This window comes from Cottoperca gobio, chromosome 8, assembly GCF_900634415.1.
Source record: "Cottoperca gobio chromosome 8, fCotGob3.1, whole genome shotgun sequence".
NCBI lineage: Eukaryota > Metazoa > Chordata > Actinopteri > Perciformes > Bovichtidae > Cottoperca > Cottoperca gobio.
Window position 1 is genome coordinate 19,064,400 of NC_041362.1, and position 26,340 is coordinate 19,090,739.

Genomic DNA, 26,340 nt, shown 5'->3' on the forward strand with positions numbered 1-26,340 from the left:
AAGGAAGATCTGAATGGAGGCTGTTGTCAGAGGACGTAATGAAATAGATGAATTAATAAATACATTCAAAATGATTTGCCTTGATATTTAAAAAGTCTATATGACTCAATGTGGAGGGAAAGGACTGCTAATTCAAATGAATAATCACATGAGAGAGGTTCGTTCCTCGCCTCCAGACTGCAGAGAGTAAAAGACCCTATTCTTCTCAAACTCTACTAAATATCTCATTAACTAAAATGGTAGAAAGGACAGGGCTAATAACTCAACCCGTGGGGGGCATTTATTTATTCTGATTATTCTTATTCTTTAAAAGTATGAATAATAGTATTAATAGCCATGCTAGTATTAAGGAGATTATTTTTATAGTAATATACAACAAACCCTGACTCCATGTAGTCCTTTTCATGAAATAGTCTTCGTATAGATCAACTCTTTATTCAGTTTCCTTTTTCATTATCTAATTCCTTAAACTATACAAATGTATTTGCTATTCCTCCAAATGTTCTATTTTTTAATTCTAGTAAAGTGATCGTTCGTAGTGAAACGGATGATGACTGTGAGCAGAAGATAGTTTGACCTCTGAACTGTGGAGCTGTAGTAAACACATGTGGACAGAGGGGGGCGGCAGACTGAGCTTTATGACAAACACATGACACTGACTTTCATTGACGCGATCAAGTTAATATGATCACAGCTTAGTGACAAGGTGTCATGCATAAACTCATGCCAAGTTTAATTCACTAAAATATTTACAAAACTCAACATGTTGAAATTTGGAAGAATTAAGAATAGTGCCACAGTGACTCTGTGCCAGTACACACTCTACCTATACAACATGAAAAGGCCTGACACATGGATTAAGCCTGAATGTATTCATGTTCACCCCTTTGTGTGTGTGTGTGCGTGCGTGTGCGTGTGTGTTCCTCAAGTTCACGTTAAACTCATTTTGATCAAAATGTAGTGAAAAGACAATCGATCAGCTGAACTGTCAAATAAGCGTTACAATGAGTTTGAAAGACAATTAATAAAATAAAATAAACTATTTTAAATGTATCAGTTTGCTAGACTTGCTTAGTATTAAAGATTACTTGATAGGTTGTCGTAAAAGGATAATATATCCAAACTAAGCTGGCTAAATCAAAAAAGAAGATGTTTATGTTCTTTTACTGACAATGTAATAGAAGTACAACCAGTGGAGTAGTTGTTGTAATTTTTACCATTAACCATTAAGTTAAACACGAATTAAACATAATACACCAACATTTTCTTGGACCTTCACACATCAGAGTATCACTTCAAATAATTACTTTTGAACTCATTTAAGATTTTTACTAATAATATCCCAAATACCATTTATTGATAAAGTCAAGATAAGTGTAGGAGAAATATGTTATATCTGCTTCCCCAGGCATGATCTCATGTAATGAAGCATGCGCACACAATGAGAAGGCGCATGATGACTGACGTGATGCAGCTTTGACGAGTCACCTCTGGAGGCCCACTGTTGGCTGACTCAGCGCTTTAGAGTTATTTATGTTATATGTTATAGTCCTTATTATACAGCCTGACTCACTGCAGTCAGCACTGGAGAATCACACTTAGAATTGAGCTAAATGTGCTTTTAGCTTTTTTATACAAAACATCCCTATGTTCTACTTCTTATCCATTTCATCACTGTAGGAAACACTTAATTTTCTTTAGACGATCACAGTTTGCAAAATATGTTTATCCAAAAAAAGAAAGAAAACACATTGCAGAATCCACTAAGCTGTACCGGTTGAAAAGGCTTTAATTCACTCATGTAGGCCGCCACACATGATCCAATACAGATGATAGGTTGGTAGAAGTAGACACACGCAGTATACCTGCAAAATACACCTGTGGTGGTGGACTGTGCAACATGGAGCGCTCATACAGCCACCGATCTTTAACTCTGCAGATCAGCTGTCCTGTGACCACGCCATGTTTATTCTCAAAATACTGTGAAGTTGAACTGAACATGTCTATTGTAATGTACAAACTCTTCCAAATGCATCATAAACAAGTTTTCCAGGAAATTAATAATTGCAGCTGGAATGAATTTCCCCATCAAATGAAGAACAAGTTCAAGCAAAGTCTACACTGAATATTCTAAGCAATAAACCAATGTGAAAGTCTTTCTAAGATAAACATCTCTTCCACCGTTATTATTTATTCATTCACCAATCAAACAGACTTTATGTTTTTCCAAAGTATAGTTAATTATTCAACACAAGTAAAGTATGAGATCATTAATGTTTCCCTCTGATTTAAAGTCTCCTTTGTAGCCCAGCTGTGTTTGAGTGTTAAACTACATTACCTGGGTTTCCCTCTGCCCTCTGTGCCCTCTAACTACCTTCATTTTAAATTCTCCACATCCCATAATGCAATACGACAATCCTTTCCATCCCTCCTAATTTCTTCGATGTCTCGCTCCCCGCCCGCCTTGGCCTCTTTGACCCCACCCGCCCCCTGCGAGTGTCAGTGCTCAGCTGCTGACGACGCGTCCCGCCCAGGTCTCGTGTTTGGTTCCCGGGTTGAGGTGGGTGATGGCCACCTCCACCGCCTGGACCTTCTCGTGTTTGGGAGGGATGGAGCAGATTTTGTAGCTCACCTCGTCACCCTCCACCGGCACGTATTCTCCCTCAATGCTGGAGGAAAGGGGAGATTTGAAAGTTACAAATTAGAAAATGATGAAAGATAGGTGAAGTGTTTGTTGTTGTAATACTAATTTCAGCCACAAGAGGCTGAAGCGCACTACTCCATGTATTAAAGAAGACTAAAAGCATTCCATCCTCTCTAAACAAAAAAGATACATATATTGGGTTACATGCAAAATTATTATTACAACAACAAATAAATGAAGAAAAAAAACAACCTGGCAAAACCTTTTTCCCCACAACCAGAGGTCTCACAGAAAGATTATCCTATTCACATGTTCTTAAGTCATAAACACAACAGAGAACATTATGTTTTGTTCATACAGACAAACTGCACCACACACACACACACACACACACACACACACACACACACACGCTTACAGAATCACACCCAGGAAAATCCACCAATCAGAAGGCGTCAGCAACACTTAGCAGTTTGCAAACTAAACTCAATGAGCTCTTCAAATGTAAAAACACCATAATACAAACTCTTGACGGTAGAAAGAGAAATATTTCATTTCATACTGTTTTACAGTATACATTATGCAGCTGTGTTTAATGTGTTTCTAGGTGTTTAAGTGTGTGTGTGTGTGTGCATACACTGCTATGTTTTAAGCCTGTGGGTGATAACAAAGACATCGTGGTGAAGGTCATCACATATTCTGTTGTCCTCCTACACACTCCTGCAGCTACTGCCATTCCTCATCCTTAAGCTTTACCCACAGAGTGACCTCACTGACCCACACAGACACAGATTTCTCTTCAGATCATTTCCACATAACCCGATTAGTCATTACAACATATTATGGTCAATTTAAACAGATTTCTATCAAAGTAATGTCCTCTCTCCCATATTTTGAAGGACCCTCATAAGCACTTCAGCCACTAGTACTGTACTTCAGCACAGATTGTTTAGAGATATGTGGTTCTCACAGGACAGAGACAAAGCCCCAAACATGACAATCTTATAGAATAAGATGTGTTGCTGTAGATTAAACTACCCAACAGGATATAAAGGAGTTAAAATAAGCACAACCCTACACATCTACAGCAGTAAAATGCAACATACACATACAGTAGATGCAGCGGTAATTATAATATTAAAACTATAAAAATCATATAAAATAGTAAAACACTGACTGCACAATGACTTCTTTTACTTTTCATACATTTAGTACATTTTACTGATAATACTTACATACTTAAGCAAGGTTTTGAATGCAGGACTTCAACTTGCAGTGGAGTATGTTCAGTGGAGTATTATTCATTTTACTTAAGTAAAGAAACAAAATACTTCTTCCATCGCTGGCTTACGCACATAAACATATCTACAAACATCCTCCCGCACGCACTTACTCTGAGATGTGGACAAAGATGTCGCTGCCCCCGTCGGACGGTGAGATGAAGCCATGGCCTTTGGAGCGGGAAAAACATTTACACACGCCAGCGAATGACGGACCCTCTAAAGCACGAGCCGTCCTGCAGACAGAGGGGGGGGAAGAAGTGGAGGCAAAAAAAGTGAGTGATGAAGAGCGTCCAACTGTGTAAGTTCATGACCAAAATACACTGATACTGAAAATAGAACATTTTGATTGGCTAGCAGATGAAAATGTTTTTCTTTTCCTGTTGCATTATGATCCTGTCAAACACTTGCAGTCACACAGAGATAACTTGATTTGTAATTTAGTTTTTAAATGTGCAAGGAAAGGAAATTCTTACATTTTGAATAAATCCTTAAAATGGTTTTCATAAAGATAAATGTTTTGGCCACTAGGGGGCAACAGAATATTGACATATTATCACCTCATACAGTTGAGATGCCTAACATATTAGTTTGGCGCTGAGCAGGAAGTGACTTTATCAAAGATTTTACACTTAAAATGAGTTTTGGTTAAAGCAGACTTGTGGGCCAGAAAACCAAAACAGTGAGCTAAAAGAGGCTAAAATGCACGTTACACACTTGATCCATTTGTAATTTAACAATTTGTGTGGGCTGAGAGAATTGATTGTGTCACTGTTGTTTTTACAAACATAGAGAAACAAACTCATGATTGAATTTGATCATGTCTGCATTACGCATTGTGCACAGATCGAAGAAAAAAGGGAATTACAGAATGCAATTACGTGAATTTTCTGAAAAATGGTCAAAAATGGGATTTGATACAATGAATACATTTAAGGATTGCAGCTTTAATGACTATGCTAGCCTTGCCATGACAAACATTTAAAGAGTGACGCTGTGTGTAGATCGTCACGTCAGAATCGCGCTCTTGTGACGGCAGCGTTCATGCAACACTGAAGCGATACAATGCCGGTTCAGTCTGGTCCGAGCATTTCAAAGCGTTGAGTAGTGTACAGGTTTTCTTTGAAGGCATATAATTGAATCAATAAATAAACGGCAATAAAGAAGAAAGCTTCGCATCAGAAACAATAAAACAAGGTTAGATCGTAAGCAAATGAAGTTAATATGAAAAGTTAAAAAAGTAAATGATTATAAAATATGTAGTAATGTAGTATATTAAAGTGTTGTATTGGGCTTTAACAATTGATTTGAAATGTGAATAAACGCTTAAGGTTGCATTAACGTCTGTGAGACACAGCTGAGATGCGAGCCTGCACGGAGCTGAGATTTAAATGAAAGCATATCTTTAGAAAAATCCAACTTTAGAATAAGAAAATGTCTCAGAAAAGTGGTTCTGCAGTGTGTGTGTGTGTGTGTGTGTGTGTGTGTGTGTGTGTGTGTGTGTGTGTGTGTGTGTGTGTGTTCTCACGCTGAGCAGGTCCTGTTTCTGCGTGTGGGCAGAGGGCTGGGGATGAGGTAGCCTCTCATGGGAGAAGGTGAGCGGTCTCTGTGTCTGCAGGCTGGAGGATGCAGGGACTCTGACGGGACAAAGAGCAGCCTGTTACATTGCACAGGGAGGCACTTTTCTAGTCTTTGCGACCACTCAAAACACTTTTACATCACAAGTCAGCATTCACACAGTATTTTGAACTAAGACATGGACTTCGACATGCTGACTGCAGGGGGCCGGGGGTCGAACCAATGACCTTCCGATTGGTTCACGACCGAATCGAAGCAGAAGACGCCGAGATATCCAGATTTATAGTCCCTATTATAAACATGTTGTCAACAGTCTCAGAGTAATTAAAAAAATAGGCCTTTACCTGGTGACACTGGAGAACGTGGGGATCCTGCTGAGGTCAGCGGAGGGGTCACTGGTCGTGACCCCTGGATGGGCGTAGCCTGTGATGACATCGCTGAAGAGGTGGAGTCAAAGGGGGAGGAAGGGTTCACTCAAGAGCGAGCTCTGCAGAAGACGTTAAACACCTGGAGAGGAGGACAGGAGTGATTTAGAGCAAACTTTTCACCAACAACACACATGCACACACACTAGTGGGAATTACCATGATAGTGCTCTGCAATCATCAAACAACCCAGAGACTCTGCTGACACAGCAAATACCAGCCCAGTGGTGCACACACACACGCACCCACACCATTACACTGTATGGCCACAGTCTCTGCACAGCCAGGATAATACACTTCATGAATCCATGCGCTGCATTCAGTGTTCTCTCTCTCTCTCTCTCTCTCTCTCTCTCTCACACTCTCTCTCTCACACACACACACACTCTCACACTCTCTCTCACACACTCTCTCTCACACACACTCTCTCTCACTCACACACACACACACACACACACACCATTAAAAAAACGTTTTGTTCAGCATCACTTCCACGTCACCCCTGAAACACAACACCCCCCCTCAAAAAAAAACACTGAGTCACTGACCCATTCTCAGAACCCAAGTTACCATGACAACAACAATTTGAGGACAGGCCGACGACCTCACAGAGACGGAGATCATCATCAGTCATGACATCATAAGATGTGTCAACCAATTAGTGAAAGGCAGAAAAGAAAAACCTCCGTTGATTGAACTTTCTGTTTCTGGGATTTAGTTGACAGAGAAAAGAGAAGAGATGGAAACACTGACGGAGGCACCGGCTGCATGTTAGTGAGCTTCTGGAATTACGTCAGTATTTCTATAGTTGTTGGCAGAAGATGGTGGGGGACATTTTCCACCTTCCAGGTTTTCCAAAAAGGTATTCAAGACTGAACAAATGATATTTTCAGCAAAGTAAAGGATGAAAACAACGATATGTAATTTATATTTCATAAGCAACTTCAATTCTTGTTATTTAGAGGTGTGTATTTCTGCTTTGCTTTCTGCTCTAGGGATGCCAATGTCAGTTTGTTGGTTGGTTGGTCAACGACAAGTATTTGACAGATTGCCATGACTTTTTGTAGAGGTTGTCGTGGTTTACCGTGCACGGCAGCTGGATTCTCGCAATATCACAAGATCACATGAAAATCCATTTCGTCAGGGTTCAAGTAATGCGTTTGTGTCCGAACCACCAGTGACCCATCAGCGTCCTGTGAGGAGCTACTGGCAGCTACGGGCGTGGTTTAGGTGTGTGCGAGACATGGAGAGGCGTTCAAAGAAACGATGACGGCTTCTAAACAGGTTAGCATCGATGCTCCAATGGCATTAGTTTTTATCAGAGCTGGAGAGTTTTTCTTGTTTGAAAGAACAGCAAAGAACAGCATTGAAGGCGTTTTCACTCTTCTCCCGACTGGCGGTGATAGAGAGATGGTTCATGACGGCTCCTCTGATGGTTCTGTTTAACAAACCATCTTGCGCGTCAGGTTAGGTCATGGTACTCAGCTGTACCTTGCGTTTACCTCTAATTAGCCAATGTTAGCTAACATGCTAAACTAAAATGGTGAACATACTGTAGTAAGTACTATACCTGCTTAACATTACTATGTTAGCATTGTCACTTAGCCTTTAGCTCAAGTACAGCCTCACACAGGTGCTAGCATGGCTGTATGAGGCTGTACTCTAAATGATTTCACTATGCAAGCTGTATACAGGACTGTCTCAGAAAATTAGAATATTGTGATAAAGTTCTTTATTTTCTGTAATGCAATTAAAAAAACAAATGTCATACATTCTGGATTCATTACAAATCAACTGAAATATTGCAAGCCTTTTATTATTTTAATATTGCTGATTATGGCATACAGCTTAAGAAAACTCAAATATCCTATCTCTAAATATTAGAATATCATGAAAAAGTATACTAGTAGGGTGTTCAACGAATCACTTGAATCGTCTAATTAACTCGAAACACCTGCAAGGGTTTCCTGAGCCTTGAAAAACACTCAGCTTGGTTCAGTAAACTAAATCACAAGTATGGGGAAGACTGCTGATCTGACTGCTGTCCAGAGGACCATCATTGACACCCTCCATCAGGAGGGTAAGACACAAAAAGAAATGTCTCAAAGAGCAAGCTGTTCACAGAGTGCAGTTTCAAAGCACATCCACAAAAAGTCTGTTGGAAGGGGGAAATGTGGCAGGAAACGCTGCACAACCAAGAGAGATGACCGCAGCCTTAACAGCATTGTGAAGAAGAGTCGCTTCCAGAATTTGGGGGAGCTTCAAAGACAGTGGACTGAAGCTGGAGTCCAGGTATCAAAAGCCACTGTTCACAGACGTGTCCGGGAAATGGGCTACAATAGCCGTATTCCCATGGTCAAGCCACTTCTGAACTCAAGACAACGGAAGAAGCGTCTGACTTGGGCTATGGAAAAGAAGCACTGGACAGTTGCAGAGTGGTCCAAAGTCCTCTTTTCAGACGAAAGCAAGTTTTGTATTTCATTTGGAAGTCAAGGCGCCAGAGTCTGGAGAAAGGCTGGAGAGGAGCAAAATCCAAGTTGCTTGAAATCCAGTGTGAAGTTCCCACAGTCAGCGATGGTTTGGGGAGCCATGTCAGCTGCTGGTGTTGGTCCACTGTGTTTCATCAAGCCCAGAGTAAATAGAATATGTGGGGTATTGTGAAGAAGAAGCTGAAAGACACCAGACCCAACAATGCTAATGAGCTAAAGGCCGCTATTGAAGCATCCTGGGCATCCATAACACCTCAGCAATGCCACAGGCTGATTGCCTCCATGCCACGCCGCATTGATGCAGTAATCCGTGCAAAAGGATTCCCAACCAAGTACTGAGTGCATTAATGGACATTTTCAAATGTTTGATTTTGTTTTGCTGTTATAAATCTTTTTTTTTTACTTGGTCTGAGGAACTATTCTAATTTTTTGAGATAGGATTTTTGAGTTTTCTTAAGCTGTAAGCCATAATCAGCAATATTAAAATAATAAAAGGCTTGCAATATTTCAGTTGATTTGTAATGAATCCAGAATGTATGACATTTTTGTTTTTTTAAATTGCATTACAGAAAATAAAGAACTTTATCACAATATTCTAATTTTCTGAGACAGTCCTGTACAAGTATCTCCTTTAACGCTAACTTGTTTTCTGTCATTTTTTTGTAATCAAACTTTAAATTACCAGCAGTCTGCCTATGAAATTAAATTAAAGCAACTATATACTGTCGTTTATGCGGAAAGATTCTTTACAAAGATAATTTTCTTAAAGAATATTTCTGCCACTCCCTGTGGCTATCAGGTGACGGACAGAAAGCAGCACTGATAAGAAAACATTCAGTCATGCACCATTCAGTAAAGATAAACTGGAACAAAGGCAGATCAGGACTTCATGTTTGTTGCGATGGATCATCCAGCTCTGCAGAATCAGTTTTTTATACTAGAAAAAGGATGAATAACAGCAACAAAGGAAGGAAAACAAGCACTGATGTCTTTTACTAGGACAGATGATAAAAGACAACTGCAGCACCATGATGTGACAGATGTAAACTCTTTGAAGATTCACTGATGAGTGCTAATACTGAGCAGGTCTTTTATCTCTGCTAGTTCTGGGGGAGAGTTTTAGTAAAGTTATATTTAACTGGGAAGGTTGGCTCAGCATTCACACAGCTACACACACAGGCAGCAGGAGTCGCAATACAATTTTATAGTCTCAAAGCACAGAGCAGAGTGAGCAGAGCGCCTGCTCCATCTTAACTCAATAGACATGAGGTTAATGTAATCACAGCCTCTCAGGACACACACACACACACACACACACACACACACACACACACACACACACACACACACACACACACACACACACACACACACACACACACACACACACACACACACACACACACACACACACACACACACACACACACACACACACACACACACACACACACACACACACACACACACACACACACACACACACACACACACACACACACACACACACACACACACACACACACACACACACACACACACACACACACACACACACACCCTCCCATTCGGGATGTGAATCAACTCAAACACTCAAGATTATTGATTTAAGATGACTGAAGGGAAACACAAATCATTACCAGGCATGGAGATAATATAGGTGTTTGAGAACAACAACAGGAGGGAGAGAGGGTCTTTAGACGGACCAAAGAGGGGGGAGGAGAATGAAACGGAAAAGTGGCGGATAAGCAAGAGATAATGCCCGAGGGAGGCTCTGAACACATGATAAGGGCAGTGCAGATTTAGCCTGTGAAGTATTACCATTTACTGCTGTAAAGGGCCAAAATGATGGTTTGCCATGTTTTGCCTACCTAACTACACAATCCCATACACTGTACTTTACATTCCTGCTGACGATCTTCCCAAGCATACTGTAACTTTTTAGATAGCTTTCCTACTTTTCACGCAGAAGTTTGTCCCAGAAAAGGATGAAAATCCACTTGAAACTCGCTTGAGGTTTGTAATCTATCACACAGCTGCCGTGTGGTGCTGAGGTTTGCTGGTGCATTCAAAGATCCGGCTGCTTTAAGGTTGTTCACTCATGAGTTATGGTTACCAGAATCTAAACACAATCAAAGCCAGAACACTAGGGCAGCGACGATTTTCATTATCAGCCAATTATCGTCAAGGAGAGACAAAAGGTACACCCTTCATATTCCTCGTTTTATCTGTTCAATAGCACACAATTCAAATATATCCTGATTTCATATCATAGAAGACAAGAAAAAGCAGCTGGATTAGTAGAAGTGTAATTAGTCATGCTGCAAAACCACCTTTATGGAACAATACAGTAAATCCGGATTACATTTCCCTATAAAATGACCATGAAGTATCGACTGGGTGTTGATTAAGTTGTTGTTACCAATCATGCAGCAATGTCCTGGACAGCTGGTGAGATCTTTTGATTTCTGAATTCACTCGGTGGCCTAGATCTGGACTGTTATGGAACAAATCCCCTCCTCCAGGAGTTTACACTCCGTCTCCTTCTACCAGCTGCTTCGACTGTCAGCTGCTCAGTGATGGAGGGCAAAGACAAAACCGTATCGCAGCACATTCAGCCATAAAGACTGGATGGTGGATTTATTAACCGCAGTGTTATTATTAAAGTTTATCCTGGTTATGATTCATCATCGTAATAATAGCTGGCTTTCTCCTACCTGTGGGGAAATGTGACTCTGCTGCGAGTATCCACTGACAAAGTGGGAGGTTAGGGCTGAAGATTACATGTCTGACACCTGTAGACTGCTCGTCATCCCTGTGTGAGGCTAGCAACTCAACTACATTATCCAGCACTAGCAAGATGTACCCGAATCACAAATGCGTGGAATATGAAAGAACAAATCTTTGGTTCTGATGCATCAATCCTTTTTCTGACAATGTTTTGGGACATCGACATTACATCAGAGGAGCACCGGCCTACCAGAAGACCGGCTTTGCCATCCAGAGAGCCACACGCTGCGAGTACAGATAAAAACATGAAGATTCATGAGACCGGACAAGTTAGAGACAACAGAAATTCATAACATGCGCATTATTTTTACTGTGTAAAATTCAGAAATACCCAGTAAACATGTAGAAAAGAGACAGTGACGAAGGACAGCAGCTGGCAGAATAAAGTGTTAAAATATATGCATAAACATGGTGGAATGAGAAGAGCTGAGTCATTAGAGGTGTAAAGCAGGAAGAGATAAAAGAGCAGGAGCCTGAGGAGTGGGAGATAAGGAGAGTCTGTCAAAGGAGGTCAGACATGATGACCTGCCTGTGTGTGTTTGCACAAGTTGCCACCTAAAATGTGTATCTATACATAATCATAATAATAATAATAAATTGAAATTCTATAGCGCCTTTCTAGGACTCAAGGTCGCTTTACAATAATATAAGGGGGGGACGACGACAAACAAAGACGAACAACAGACATAAACACAGAAGTATTTCCCACAGACACCCACACACTAATCTGTTCAGGAAACTCAGAGAAAGAGTTCAACACACAACTGCTCTGTTGACGTAAGAGCTGCGGTGTAATTTCCCTCTTGGGGAACACATCACTTGTATAAGTTATGTAAAGGTCTGCCACGGCAAGGCTGTCAGTAACAGTGTCAACTTTCAACGCCTCCAGTCAGAACTACATGTCATTTTTCAATTGAGATGAATTTTGCACAGATTATAAGGTAAATTAGAATTAGGATATAAAAGGACAGTAACTATAGAAAGTAGAACGCTGAATGAGAGCCACAAATACTATCATGTGATGCATATTTTACTAATGCATATACTGTATGTTGTGTGTCTGACAAATTTGACATTTTATATGTTTTGTAGCTAACATACATAGAACACTAGAATCCGACACACAAAACATAAAAGTATGATCTTTTATAAAACAAGACTTTATAGCAACGCTAGCAGCTCTGCGAGGCTGCAGGGAGGTGAAGTGGTGCTCAGAGACGATGCTAACATACTGATGTAGGTAATATTGACCAGATTCACAAAGCCTTGTTTTAACGTGTTTAGCATGATTTTAGAATTAGAATTAAATTACAGCCGAGGCCGATGGGAGCGTCACCAAATGTGGATCACCACCATCAGTAGAATTTATCTTCCAAAAGGACCTTGAATAATCGTAGCAAATGTTACAACAATCCATCCAATATCATATCGACAAGATATTTCACTTTGAACAAGACGCATGCTGACGCAAGAAGAAAAGTCTGGTCGACCAGAGTCATTACGATTCATCCTCTGGTCTGTACAACTTGTTGAGATATTTCAGGAAACTACTCACATACACGCATCATATGGTCAGGACACGCCAAATTACGCTTAACCTTCACACAGATTTATAAAATCTCATATACTTTCATAAAGGTTTATTTTATCTGTATGCATCTGAATGGGAGTTAAACTGCATCATCAATAATGACCATTACAGTACATCAAGAGCAAAGCCACACACACACACACACACACGATTTTCCATGATAGTGCTCTGCAATCATCAAACAACCCAGAGACTCTGCTGACACAGCAAATACCGGCACACACAGGCACACACACAGGCACACACACACACGCACACACACACACGAAGAGGCCATTACACTGTATGGCCACAGTCGCTGCACAGCCAGGATAATACACTTCATGAATCCATGCGCTGCATTCAGTGGTTTAGTTTCACTCTGGCACTCTCTGCAGGATCCATTTATCTAAAGCTGCATTCACAGAGAAAGGAATTCAATTTGTAAAGTGAAGGTCGTTGACATTTCTGTTTCAGTAAAGCAATTGTATGTGTTGCTACTCTGTGTTATAGATTTATGAAACACACTAATGTGACAGTAACGTTAATCGAACTATTGCCAGTTAATGAACTCTACATTTTCTGTCCCAAACACTGAGTCATCTTCTGCCGCACAGGGTTTATGTTGCATGTAGCAGTTAGAGCCTTGGACTCCATTTGCAGCGCTTATTCTCCAATAAAATTGGTCTATAGACCATTAGTACAAGCTTGTTGCTGTGGTACCTCCAACATGTTATCAATGCCTTTGCCATGCTGTGCTGCCATGATCCAGGTTGCTCTTGCCAGAGTCCTGTACTGTGTAAAGTAAGATATATATACGTATTAAATATACGGGTACACGTAAAAATTTACTAAATGTGGGAGGGCAGCGCTTCTTGTAGTTTTGAGTTCGAGCTGCTTCTTTGTGGAAATCGTTAAAGAGTTGAATGAGAGGAAGTCCCCCTCCCATCCTGCTGAGGGCTTACTGCTGGACGAGGGACAGACACCAGAGACAACTAGAGACCACGTTGACCTTGCTCAGACTATGCCCATTTTCAAACTTGACCTTTATTTTTATCTTAACTACACATCTATAAAGGTTTGTGAGTGCATCTTGCACAGTTGCAACGCTGTCATGGTGACACAATCTGTCCACTAAGCTTCTTTTTTAGTGGTTGGTAACAAAGAGTTCACAGAATGGGAGAAAAAATAAAGTTTTCAGAAAGATTTGATTTAGCAACTATTTGAATTAACATCACCGAAGATTTTTATGGCAGACCACTTTAGATATGATCAAACGGTCTTTTAATAATCCGGATATAAGAAAACTAAATAGAAGAAACACAAAACTTTAAAATGAAGAGACAAAACATGTTAACATGGTGAGAAAAAAGAACGAGGGAGCAGTACAGGATGACCGTGTGAGGAAGTGAAACTTTAACATCCCACTCTCTCATTTCCTTCAGCCCTTTTTATTCTCTAGCCTCGGTTTCTCTCACACCTTCACTCAGTTCCTCGTTCGCCTCCCAGAAAGGAGACGAAATGTCAACAAGGACGAGATGACACAAGGAGCTGAAGAACAGAGAGTGGAATATGAACTCAGAGTCTTCGCTAATTACACGTTGGAGGAGCTCTGTACTGGAGTGGGAAACGTTTCCTGTGGCTTCTCCAAGCAACAGGTTGCATTATTTCACCTTGAAGTAAAATCTGAAATTGGCCATGAGAAGTAGTTGTTTAGAGTGACGGTTCAACATGTAGGAAAATACACTGGTTTTTTATTTTAACAAGAGCAGGATGAGAAGATTGATCCCACACGTATATGTCTGGGCTGGAAATATGAAGCGCGAGAGAGAGAGAGAGAGAGAGAGAGAGAGAGAGAGAGAGAGATAGATATATATATATATATATATCTATACATATATATATAAAATTAAATGTTGATCCTGTTTTATAATGTAATTATGAATCTTAATATGCATCTGTAAAGCGTCTTTGAGTACCTTTTAAATAAAATGTATTATTATAGCAAGCAGTTGGTTGATTTAGCTACGAGACGACCTTCAGACAAGTGTGTCCAGATACCGGGAAAGAAAATCTGGATAAGGACGTCCGCTAAAGGACCTGTAATGTGATGTCAAACATATTTGGATTTCTCACGTTATATTTCTGCAATTAATTTTCACATGAGAGTTGGTGTCAGGTTCCACAAAAACAAATGTGGAACATGGGGCAATAAAGAAACATGAATATCATAAGAAAGGAATAATATGGTCTTTAAAATCTTTAAACATAAAATATGTAGACTTCTGCCACTAGGGGGCTCTCTTTCAAAACCATAGCGGCCAATGAGAGTTTGTTATTGCAGTCAGATTAGGATTACTTCATTTGTCATCGTTCAGGATATTTTTACCGCAAACTGAAGTATGCGCGGAGCGGCTACGATCCAAAGGCTACATTTGCTCAGTTTCTTTAAGAACTTCAGCTGCAGAAGTCCGATAATTAAAATATTTCATCAGGTAAAAACATAATTAAAAACAACCAATATCTAAAAATTGATTTGTAAAAATGTGGCTTTAAACTAGATAAAAAGTCAATTTATTGCTTCTGACATATCAGCGCTGCACAAAGAGGGACAATGCTATTAAAAGGAGACATTGTTACCTTGATTAATAATAACTCGACATATATTACATAGGCCTCGCATAAATGTTACATATCATTAATGTCTCAGTTAGCTGCTAAAATAAATATAAATATGAAGACAAACCCTGGGATGGTTTTTCAAAGTTTAAGGAGAACTCCACCAATTTTACACCTTAAATTCACATTTAAGTGTTGGAGAGTTAATAATGATTTCATTATCAATTTATGTGATCCATCAATAATCAAAATATCTGTTTGATCCATAAAATAGTGAAAAGCTAACATAAAGCTCCGTCACATTTTCCCACCTGGACCGCACTTTAGCACATTTTGGAAAAAGAAAGAGGACTTTGAGCCTCTGCTGCTGACGGCCGGCCGGTCGTTTTGGAGTCTCCGTTGCTATGGAGGTTAACAGTGCAGGGCCGGTGAACAGCTGCAGACAGGTTACTGGAGGAGCAACACAAAGAATGAGACACATTATGCAGCCCGTGTGAAGCACTGAAGGCAGAAAGCATTGACCTTATAATGTGCTCTGTGCGCTTGAAGTCAGTGTGGGTGTGTGTGGTCCTGTGTATGCAAGGACCACAAGTGTGTGTGTGTGTGTGTGGCAGAAAGAGATGTTCCCGATCCTGCAATTTGATGACTCACCCTCCCATGTGCGTCAATGCAGTATGTCCTGTATTTCAATCATGCACACATTCATGAAGGCTGAATATTCACACCAGCTTCACTGGACTTGTGTACATGAGGAGCCCTGGTGTCATGTTCCGTTCCAGGTGACTGGGATCCAGCTCTTTCCAAACTTAAATTGATGTGAGGATTTACTGCATCTCTTAGCTACTGTGGAGGTGATGCGTTGGAAGAATTGCGTCATCGACTCTCTTCCACTGAAAGAAACTCACCTGAAGGCACCAGATTATAATCACACGCGGTGCAAGATCTGTGAGGCCGATTAAACCACCAGTTCCGTTTGGTTACAGTTTGTTTTGAAGAGGTTTCTTTTTAGAGTCTGACTACTCGTTCCTGGGGACGGGTCTAATTACTGGTGAAAGTGCAAGAGCACTATGCTTCAGGCCATTAACATATTTTGTGGCATTTCCTGTCGTGCTGCTTTGTGAACAAGAGGATGGGTAGTTAGGATTTTATCGATACCATTACTTATTGGTTTGGTTCTTTATCGTTACTCTTATCGGTTCTTTGTCATCACTAAATAACTGCTTGAAAAATAAATTAAATAAGCATAAATTCAGAACAGGATTAGAATTTATTTATATATTAAATATAACTAAAAGTTGTTTCCAGAGCAGCAACAATAATGTTAACATCAAGGTCACTGAATAAACTCAATAATATCCCAAATCTAAAATGTCACTAAAATAAATAATACTCCTGAGTGAAGTTTAGACAGAATGAAGAACACAGACATTAGTCGGTATCCGTTCTTCCTCCTGTTCTCTGTCCTCCTCCCACTGCTGCTTTGTCAAACTTGACAATAATTTGGCAAATTTTAAGATAACCAAGTCCCCGGGGCACGTTCAATCTTTGGTGCCTATCCCTAATTACCCACTATATGAAATAAAGTAGGTTATTTTAACTTTAGCCTTGGACCCGTCTCATCTACTGGAGGACCAACATCTTGTTCCCTTGCTTGTCCAAAACACGTCCTGTAAAGTCGCTGTGCTCCTTCTTTGAATGAGGATGATTCATTTCATACATAGAAATCAAAAGAGTTAATTTTAAGGATGATTTATTCAAACGGGTGCTTTCAGGGAAGAATAGGTGAGGAGTCAAAGCATGGCCTTTGATCAAACTATTCTTTTGCCTCATCTTTTGTTATTAACCTTAAAAGTCTTTTCAGCAGACTTGAAACAAAGCTAAATCTCTATCACCAGCCTAAAATCACTAGGCTTCAAACCAGCTTTTGTCTGAAAGCTGAAATTCATAACAGCTGTTAGCATGTCTCTCTTTTATCCAGTGTGTATGGTGGAGTATTTTAAGAGACACTCTCTGATATTACGACGTGCCAGTCGTTGATCAGTTAGATGGATTACACCGGTCCATGTTGACAGTGACACAACCAAATCTGATGATCAGCACTTCCTGCATACAGCATGAAGAAGATAGCAGCCTAATGTCCCCCAGACAGGGGAATTTATTTAGCTAACGGGGTAGTGATCTGGTCGTTTTGGAGCTCTCTTAAAGCCCACATGCGTAGAAATGTTGACATTCACAGTGAAAAAGGTGCAGTCTTTGTTTTGAGCGTGACTTTCCCCTGCGTCACATGGCGTGATTAATACGGGGGAAGAAAGGAAGCTATCAGAACCCTGCTGTTTACCGCTGTGTCTTCCTTACTTAATGTTCTTATTATTGGGGCTTTGAGAAACAGTCTATGGTTACAATCTTGAAGCGCCTGAAAACTTTTCTATTTTGTATCGTTACAATCCTGTGTCCGTTCGAATCCGAAGTGTTTTAAATAGTAAAGTCTTTAGTGAAAATGCTTGCGTTTGTTAAGTAGTGAGCCTACGGCTGGATACATGAGACTTGGATTGTACAGCACGAGTTGTGTGTAAACGGATGTTCAGATATAGTTTTGCTGTCATTAAAGTTTTCTTCAAGAATTCAAGGTAACAAGATCCTTGATACAAAGGATCATTTTGTGGGTGAGGTGTTCCTTTAGGTGCAGAGGAGTTTTAACACAGACTTGTAACACTCAGGGTCAGAAATAACTGATAAACTCAAAGTGTCCGTGTGTCATTTTAAAACTTGCTTTGCTGAATTACAAAATGTCCAAACAACCCTTCCAGCTACATTTCCCCACAGTGGTGATGGGTTGTGAAGTCCTGGTCTTTTCTCCTGCATGGACTCATGACGCCTGGGCCGGGGTGACCTGGTACACGGTCACTGTGCTGATGGGAGTGACACACCCGGCAGGACATCCACAACTGTGCTTCAAACTATTCTATATCAGCCGAATGTTTTTACTCTGCAATCAGGTTCCAATCTGTCGCAGTTTGTTCTCTGCACTTCCCATGATGCACCTGCAAGTGTTACAGCGCAAACCTTAAGCAAAAGACTCCCCCCCCCCCCCCCTACAATAAGCCAGTGGTTGTACCAGACAGAGTAAAGAGTGTGGTGCATGGATAAAGTATGCGTTTACAGTTTATGAATGTAACGTATAATCTTTAAGAGGAACATAGTCTCGCTGTTTAAAGTTAATTATCAAATTCCTTAGGACTTAAATACGGGAGAGGTCTCTGAAGTAGGTCAGTAGATCCTAGATGACTTGCACCTTTGTCGACATGTTCTAGAGTGATTTTACAAAAGATGATTAATAAATAAAGTTATGTTCAATAATACGTTATCTGAATGAATATGTATTATTCAGAATAGGGTCGTTTTATCTTATTATTAGTACTTGATTTGAGAATGTGACTTTGGTCATTGCATTCAAGGGAACAAACAACAACAACAACAAGGCAGATATTGATTTTGTTTACAATCGCCGTCTGAATCGTCAGCGCGGTACTAAATTCAGTTTATTATCGCTTTCTCTGATGTTTTCTGTTTACCAGCAGCCGAATTGATCTATCATTTATTGTGACCATATACATTTTATTTTGACTTCATCCCTATTGATACCTGTATATTATAAGCAGATTAGATTTGTGTTACTTTTAAAAAACATTTAAATGAACATATGCTTCTGCGTAGCGTTGAGCTCAGCCACTTCCCACTCCCAGCAACATATAAAGTAAGAAACTGTTTTATAATTCAATTCATAGATAAGATGTTTTTACATGATTTAGTTAGATGAGATGGGTTCAGTTCAAAAGATGTTAAGTGCAACTTCAAGACGCAAAGGTTCAACACCGGCTTTATACGAAAGGGTTATTGCACAGAACTCAGGAAGGAAAACAAATACAGCGAAACCCACACAACACATGGTACAAACCATGAAACCTGATCTTGTGTGTGTCCTGCCCGGTCTTGTGTTGTACCATCATCCAGCTCAGTTCTACTTTACTATATGTGGATATGTTCACAGTGCAGAACAGAACCTGTTTCCCACAGTGTAACACGACCCCTCTAGTGGTAACAAACCTCAGAGCTACAGGTGAGGAGATTTGTAAAGGCCCTGTCACACATATCCGTATGGCAGAAACGTATACCGGCGCATACGAAATATCGGCAATAGGTTGATATAAATTAAGGGTAAGTTGTGATCGTTTGAAGGACGCAGACGTTACGCCGAACACGCCAGACATACACAGTTCCGTAGGGCAGAAACATGCCGCCGTATATGAAAATGATCTCAAAATGTGTCAGAGTCCAAATACGTCCAACTTTTCCACAGCGGTGTTGTAGCTGACGTATACATAACGAATACATAACAAATTATTATACGTATGTCAAACATTGATAGCTTATCACTTATTTAAAACGTATCAGAGCCTCTGGCCAACGGAGCTGGAAAAGTGCCATCTGGTTCACGTCATGCTGGAGAACGGCTAACATGCTGAACGCTAGCTGTACTGTAGAAACACGTTTAATAAGTTACTCCGTCGTCAGGGATAATGTTACTTATACCTTAAGTTATATCTACGTACACCAGCGTAACACAGTGAGCTCTTAATGAATACTACTTATACCTTACCTTATATCTACGTACACCAGCGTAACACAGTGAGCTCTTAATGAATGCTACTTATACCTTACCTTATATCAACATACACCAGCGTAACACAGTGAGCTCTTAATGAATGCTACTTATACCTTACCTTATATCAACGTACACCAGCGTAACACAGTGAGCTCTTAATGAATGCTACTTATACCTTACCTTATATCAACATACACCAGCGTAACACAGTGAGCTCTTAATGAATGCTACTTATACCTTACCTTATATCAACGTACACCAGCGTAACACAGTGAGCTCTTAATGAATGCTACTTATACCTTACCTTATATCAACGTACACCAGCGTAACACAGTGAGCTCTTAATGAATGCTACTTATACCTTACCTTATATCAACGTACACCAGCGTAACACAGTGAGCTCTTAATGAATGCTACTTATACCTTACCTTATATCAACGTACACCAGCGTAACACAGTGAGCTCTTAATGAATGCTACTTATACCTTACCTTATATTTACGTACACCAGCGTAACACAGTGAGCTCTTAATGAATGCTACTTATACCTTACCTTATATCTACGTACACCAGCGTGTTGCCGATATTTTGTATACGCCATATTTTTGTATATCTTATGCATTCGTTGGGCATTCGTCTGATACATTTTGTATAAGTAAGTGATACTCTATCAATAGGTTAGACATGCGTATCTGTATATGTTCACTTTTCCGATCCGATGAAAAGTTGGACGTATTTGGACTCTGACAAATTTTTGTATGCGCCGGTATACGTTTCTGTCATACGGATATGTGTGACAGGGCCTTACCAAACAGAGATGCTGCTTCATGACAAACGTGCCAGAGAACTCCACACAAAAACAAGACTTCACATGAATAACCGTGCTGTCTCAGCTAAAAACTAAACCTAAATACTTATTCTGTTACGTATAAAAAAAAAGTCTTCAGGAAATGAAAAATGCTTCTATAAAATTGTGAAAGGGTTTAAATCCTGGAATAAATACAGATTTCAAAAGGTGGCCAATATTTGGCAAAGTCACTCTGGTCTGCTTACGTAGGAGCTGGTAATGTTTGGGAATCATTTCTTCGCAGCCACAGATCACTTGTCAATTCTTTTTACAATTTATGTATAAAAAGAACTTCCCAGAACCCAATATGACCTCTTTGAATGTCGTGTTTTGTCCGACACAGTCCCAACACAGATGTTCAGTTTACAATGATATAAAAACAGAAAAGCAGCAAATCCACACATTGGAGGCTGAAAATATGATGATATGATTCCATATGATGAGTTTGCATATAGTATGCAAACCTACTGCATCAGAAAAAAGTAGGAGTACCATTTCCCCCAGATCGGCACTTCAGGGCTGCCTGGACCACTTTTTCTGTCTGTAGAAAGCTTCCAGATTGTGCTACAGGAGTCGATTGACATGCATTAAATTAAACGCACGTATGTGCTAAGAATTGATTGTGCACATGCTTTATTAACTTTGACAAGACTGATTTAAAAATAAACTTTCTTCACATGCAACACTGCTGTAAAGAAACTGGTTTGACACTGAAGCTGGAGAACTGCCCTGCCTCCAAGATAATAACACAGCTGAATGTCTCTCAACTCCTGCGGTATGTTATGTAAGCCACCTGCATATCCTTGAAGATGCCAAACATTTTACAAGCATTGTGACTCTCTCCCTGACAAACCCAAAACCTTTGAGCAAGTCAACATAAAACTTTTCTCTAAGCCACAATTCAGACCGAAATCAGCCGTTCATTAAAACAAGGCAGGGGGCTGCAAGGGTGAAAACAATTAAAAAAACATTACACCATTATAGCCAGAAACACATTCACAAAACAGATCCAAGACAATCCTTGAACGACTCATGTGTGACGAGCACTTCCGTCAGGAAAAACAAACAAATATAAGCTTACTAAAACTATATTTCATTTCATCGAAATCACTTTCTACATGCCTCATTTAAATGTTGCTTATTTAAAAATAAGCTGGTAACACTTTATCCAGATGCTGTAACAAAACATTAAAGTCTGCACTCCTCAGCGCAACAGGGAGGCAAGGAACGACTCAGCTGAGACCAGAAGTCAGTGAAACTCACAGATCAGACAACAGAGCTTGTAAAAATGTAAATAGTTCAATATGTATAGCATGTGGAGCCCACATTGTTACCCCAATTTATGTAACACTTGTGGGCACTTGGACATTTTTTGTGTTTATAGTATATGTTGTAAAGTTTTCAAAGAGAGTTTTTGTCTTTTTTTTATGATTTATGGCATAACTGTGTTATCCTGCACAAAATACTTTCTTAGTTTGTTCTTGTTACATGATGTGCAGTTTCCATAGAGGTGCAGGACTTGTAAATTCTTTCCGGGAGTTAATAGTTAATAGTTTTATGCACGAGTACCAGAGTTATTGCAGTACACTCATTTCCTAAACTTAATGTAGATGGGGAACTCAGCTCCCTTAATTAGTGTGTGTAATCTTGCTGGTGTTCTCTTAATCCTTCAGACAGACAGGAAACCCGCACATACAGATTTACAGGTTTTCTAATGGAGTTTTACAAGACAACGCAAAGGAAAGATCATTACGAAAAATCATTTAAGCTGTGCATCCCATTATCCAAATGAGTTATATACAAAGTCTTACTAGAGCTTAAACAAATGTTTTGTTATTAAAAGCAGTTTTACTTCTTAAATTCATACACATTGCCACTGTTCTATCATCACAGAGACTGATGTCCCACTGCATAATCAGTCCAAATGCTGGGACACAACTCTTCAGGCTGCAACATCAGATGTTTTTATATTTTGTTTAATATTTAGTCTATTACTGGACAGAAAATGAAACTATTTTTTAATATTAATTTAGATAACAAAAATGTTAGACATTACCTAGTTCAAGCTTCTCCAAATGTTAACATGGAATATTTTTGGGTTAGGGTTATAAATAATTGCCAGATTAAATCAAGAATGAAAACATATGCGTGGTGGTGATGGCCTAGTGGTCTAGTGGGACGCCTTCCAAACAAAACAAAACTAGAAGGTCGGGTAGTCAATAACAGACTGTCCCCATTACCCTGAGCAAGGTAGTTAACCCTGAGTTGCTCCAGGGAAACTGTCCCTATAGTTAGTTCACTGTAAGTCTCTCTGGATAAGAGCGTCCGCTGAATGACCTGTAATGTAAAATGTCTTTATAACATACTTTTATTCAAAGGAATAGTTCAACAATTTGCGGATATACGCTTATTTGCGAAGGGCCATTCTCACGTCTGTGCAAGACAATAGGAGGGTGCAGCGATATTCATTGTATCTGTGAAATTAATATTACAGCTAGCTTACTGTAGCTTAGCACAAAGACTGGAAACAGGGGGAAACTGCTAGCCTGGCAGAGCAAAGGTAACAGAAACAACAAACTTCACTAATTAGCCGAACAAGTCATATCTTGTTTATTTCATTCGTACAAAAAACAAAGGGAATATTAGAGAAGTCTTATTGCTGCTGATATTTTAGACAATAGTGGGATTCCACCTTTGTGGCAACAGTTTGGAGAAGACCTTTCCTGTTCAACATCACGATGCCCCTGAGCACAAAGCCATAACAAATTGGTATGTAGAGTATTGTGAACTCAACGCCTCTGGAATGAACTGGAACTTTGACAGCAAGCTGCCTTATCGCCCAACATCAGTGGCAGACCTCGCCATAATGCTCTCATGGCTGAATGGGAGAAAATCCCTGCAGCCAGGTTCAGACGCTCCCAGAAGAGCAGAGGTGTCCGCCCTAAATCTTGTGGTCATGTAATGTTTTATTGATGAAGCAGCTGACCCCCCCCCCCCCCCTCTTCCCCTTTCGACCATCTCTCTCGTTTTCAATGCTTTATGGCACACAGGCAGCGCTCACAGGGGACTGTAACAGCAGATTATGTTGCACATGTAAGGCCTTCACAACAAGCTCCGTTCCCAGGATTTGATGCCAGTAAAACGCACAGCCATAAAATCCGTAGTGAGCCTTTAAAGCTGCATAACAGCTTTGCAGATTGTGTGCCTTTGGCCTTGTAATGATGCCAAGTTTCTCACCTGACGTTTTGCTGTGTCAAGTAGGCTACATGAAATAATGTCATGTAGGATCCTGAAATTAGATACATTTACTCACATTACTGCTTAACTTGTCAAGATGAAATGCCAACAGGTGCCATCTCGAATACTGGTGCTTTAAGGGACATCCGATGGTACAAGTATTGTGTAATTTCCACTTAGAATTAAACATTAAAGTATGTTGATTTTTGTTTACGAACGACCAAAATACGGGGTTAGTATATAGTACGCACTGTATAATCATGCCCATTATTACCAGCATGGGATGTCTTCTGGCTGCAGTGTATTCTGGTCCTTACAGACTATCGGCAGTGAAATACTGCACTGAAAATCAAAAGCAACCAAGGCCATCGATTCTTTTGCGTTTACACTCAGGTCTGATGGAATAAAATATGGTTTGTATGAGAAGCCTTGAAGTGACAGAATCTCGTCAGCTCCTGAACAAGCTGAAACCTGCAGTGATATACATTAGTGTTCAAGAACCACCTAGTTCAGCCTTGGTGAATCCTTCTGAGTAAGTTAGCCACATCCTGGCTGAAAGTGGGTCATCATGTTACCCCCACTACCCTTCATGAGAATGCTTTTTGTTAGCAGACACAAACAACCAAACTCACAGTATCCATTACCCACCACATCAGCTGATGTGTTTTTGTTGAAACCAACAACAGGCCTGAACCAGGGCTCAAAAACAATGGCTTTCTCTCCACCTCTGCTCTGCTGTGTGGTTAATGCACACGCACACTAACACATGCAGGCACTCATCCCATAATGAACTGCTGATAGATACTGGCAACATCCTACATCTCTTAAGCGCCCACAAAGCTCATCTTCCAGCCCTTCATTAACTCAAAATGAGATGTGTGTGTTGAGAGAAAACCTTTTCAAGTCTGAATGAAAGCTCTCTCTGTCTCACCCCCCCTGTCTCTCTGTCTCTCTGTCTCACCCCCCCCCCTGTTGTTGGCTGGTGGCCCATGGCCTGCTTTTTTCCCACCTCTAAAAGGAAATTAACGCCAGGAAAACATCCCGTAATGGAAAAGAAAGTAATGAAGAGTGAATGAGTGGACTTTAACGCAACTTAAAAGTTGGAATGAAAAAGCAACCCCCCCCCCCCCCCCCATTTTCCACTTTTAGCAAAAACCGGTAAATTAAACAAAATGCTTACTTGAGATACTTTATTCTAAAGTTACTTACGATAAAGATTGATTTAGCTAACTGCGGCGGGAATGATCCGTGTGGCGTTCACGCGGTAAAAACTGTCAGTTTCTTGTGAGAGCATCACTCACCTTGTTGCCTCCAACTTCACCGCCGAAGGATGTCCTCGAGCCGAAGCAAACACGTCCAACGAGACAAAATGTGACTTTAAATGGAGTTTAGTTGAGTACGTTTAGTTTGTTCCTCCTGCTTACAAGACCTGGCGAGTACGAGGTTCAACGTCCAGGAGCCAAGGCAGCAGCGTAAATACTTCTTTCAGTCTCCCCCTCGCGTTTGGTCTGAAGGGGCGTGGCTGCTTCCACAGGAACGTCAGCTGTGAGCTCTTTACCGTAACGGACGCTGCCGTGCGACCTCAAACACAGCGTACCGTAAATAAGTTCTACAACAAAAGAGCTTATTTATTTTTTCTATTCATGTGTTATTTAGCATTTCACCCTATTTATTTCCAAAAACGTATGTAGTTTCTTTATAGATATTTTAATGCATTGTTTTCTTTTATAAAAATGAGAGGGCTGTCATTCAAAATGTGTCATGGGGTCCACTTTAATTATTGTAAATAATAAAATAATTGATGGCTGAATTCCATTTAGCTGCATCAGTACTGGTATTGTGCATGCTGGTTCACTGTCACTCATTCCTGACGTCTCATGTTTCTTCTTCTAAAATACATGAACGCCCCTAAATATATGAAATTAAAATAAAAGTATAGTAGTAGATTAAAAGAATCACCATCACTGTTTTTCTTTACTTTAATAAGTCTTTATTTCCTAATGTGGTAGAGACAGTTTGTGCTGCTGATGTACTATGATGCTTGAACAAAAGTTGAACCAATGATTGACAAGAATAAGTAAACATTACTTTATTAAACACGTAAAACTTGAGAGAATGGGCTATGAGAAATAACCCGATACATAAACCGGTATAACTGTAAAATGAAATGGTTCACATGAAGTGTCTCCTCACATTCAG

General features: G+C 40.1%; 1 protein-coding gene across 5 annotated transcripts; it reads right to left on the minus strand.

The window, feature by feature from the left end:
- Positions 1-1,764: 1,764 nt before the first annotated feature.
- carhsp1 (calcium regulated heat stable protein 1) lies at positions 1,765-25,684 on the minus strand. Of its 5 annotated transcripts, XM_029437441.1 has the most exons (7): positions 11,538-11,593; positions 11,134-11,431; positions 10,839-11,043; positions 5,847-6,009; positions 5,453-5,561; positions 4,038-4,160; positions 1,765-2,669 (listed from the first exon to the last, which is right to left on the minus strand). In XM_029437441.1, the coding sequence occupies exons 4-7, from the start codon at positions 5,935-5,937 to the stop codon at positions 2,507-2,509; spliced, it is 486 nt and encodes a 161-aa protein (XP_029293301.1). In that variant the 5' UTR covers positions 5,938-6,009; positions 10,839-11,043; positions 11,134-11,431; positions 11,538-11,593; the 3' UTR covers positions 1,765-2,506. The 5 variants fall into 5 exon arrangements, with proteins under 5 accessions (XP_029293301.1, XP_029293302.1, XP_029293303.1 ...); XM_029437442.1 differs by lacking the exon at positions 10,839-11,043; XM_029437443.1 differs by lacking the exons at positions 10,839-11,043; positions 11,134-11,431; positions 11,538-11,593 and adding an exon at positions 25,351-25,684.
- Between the last annotated feature and the right edge of the window lie 656 nt (positions 25,685-26,340).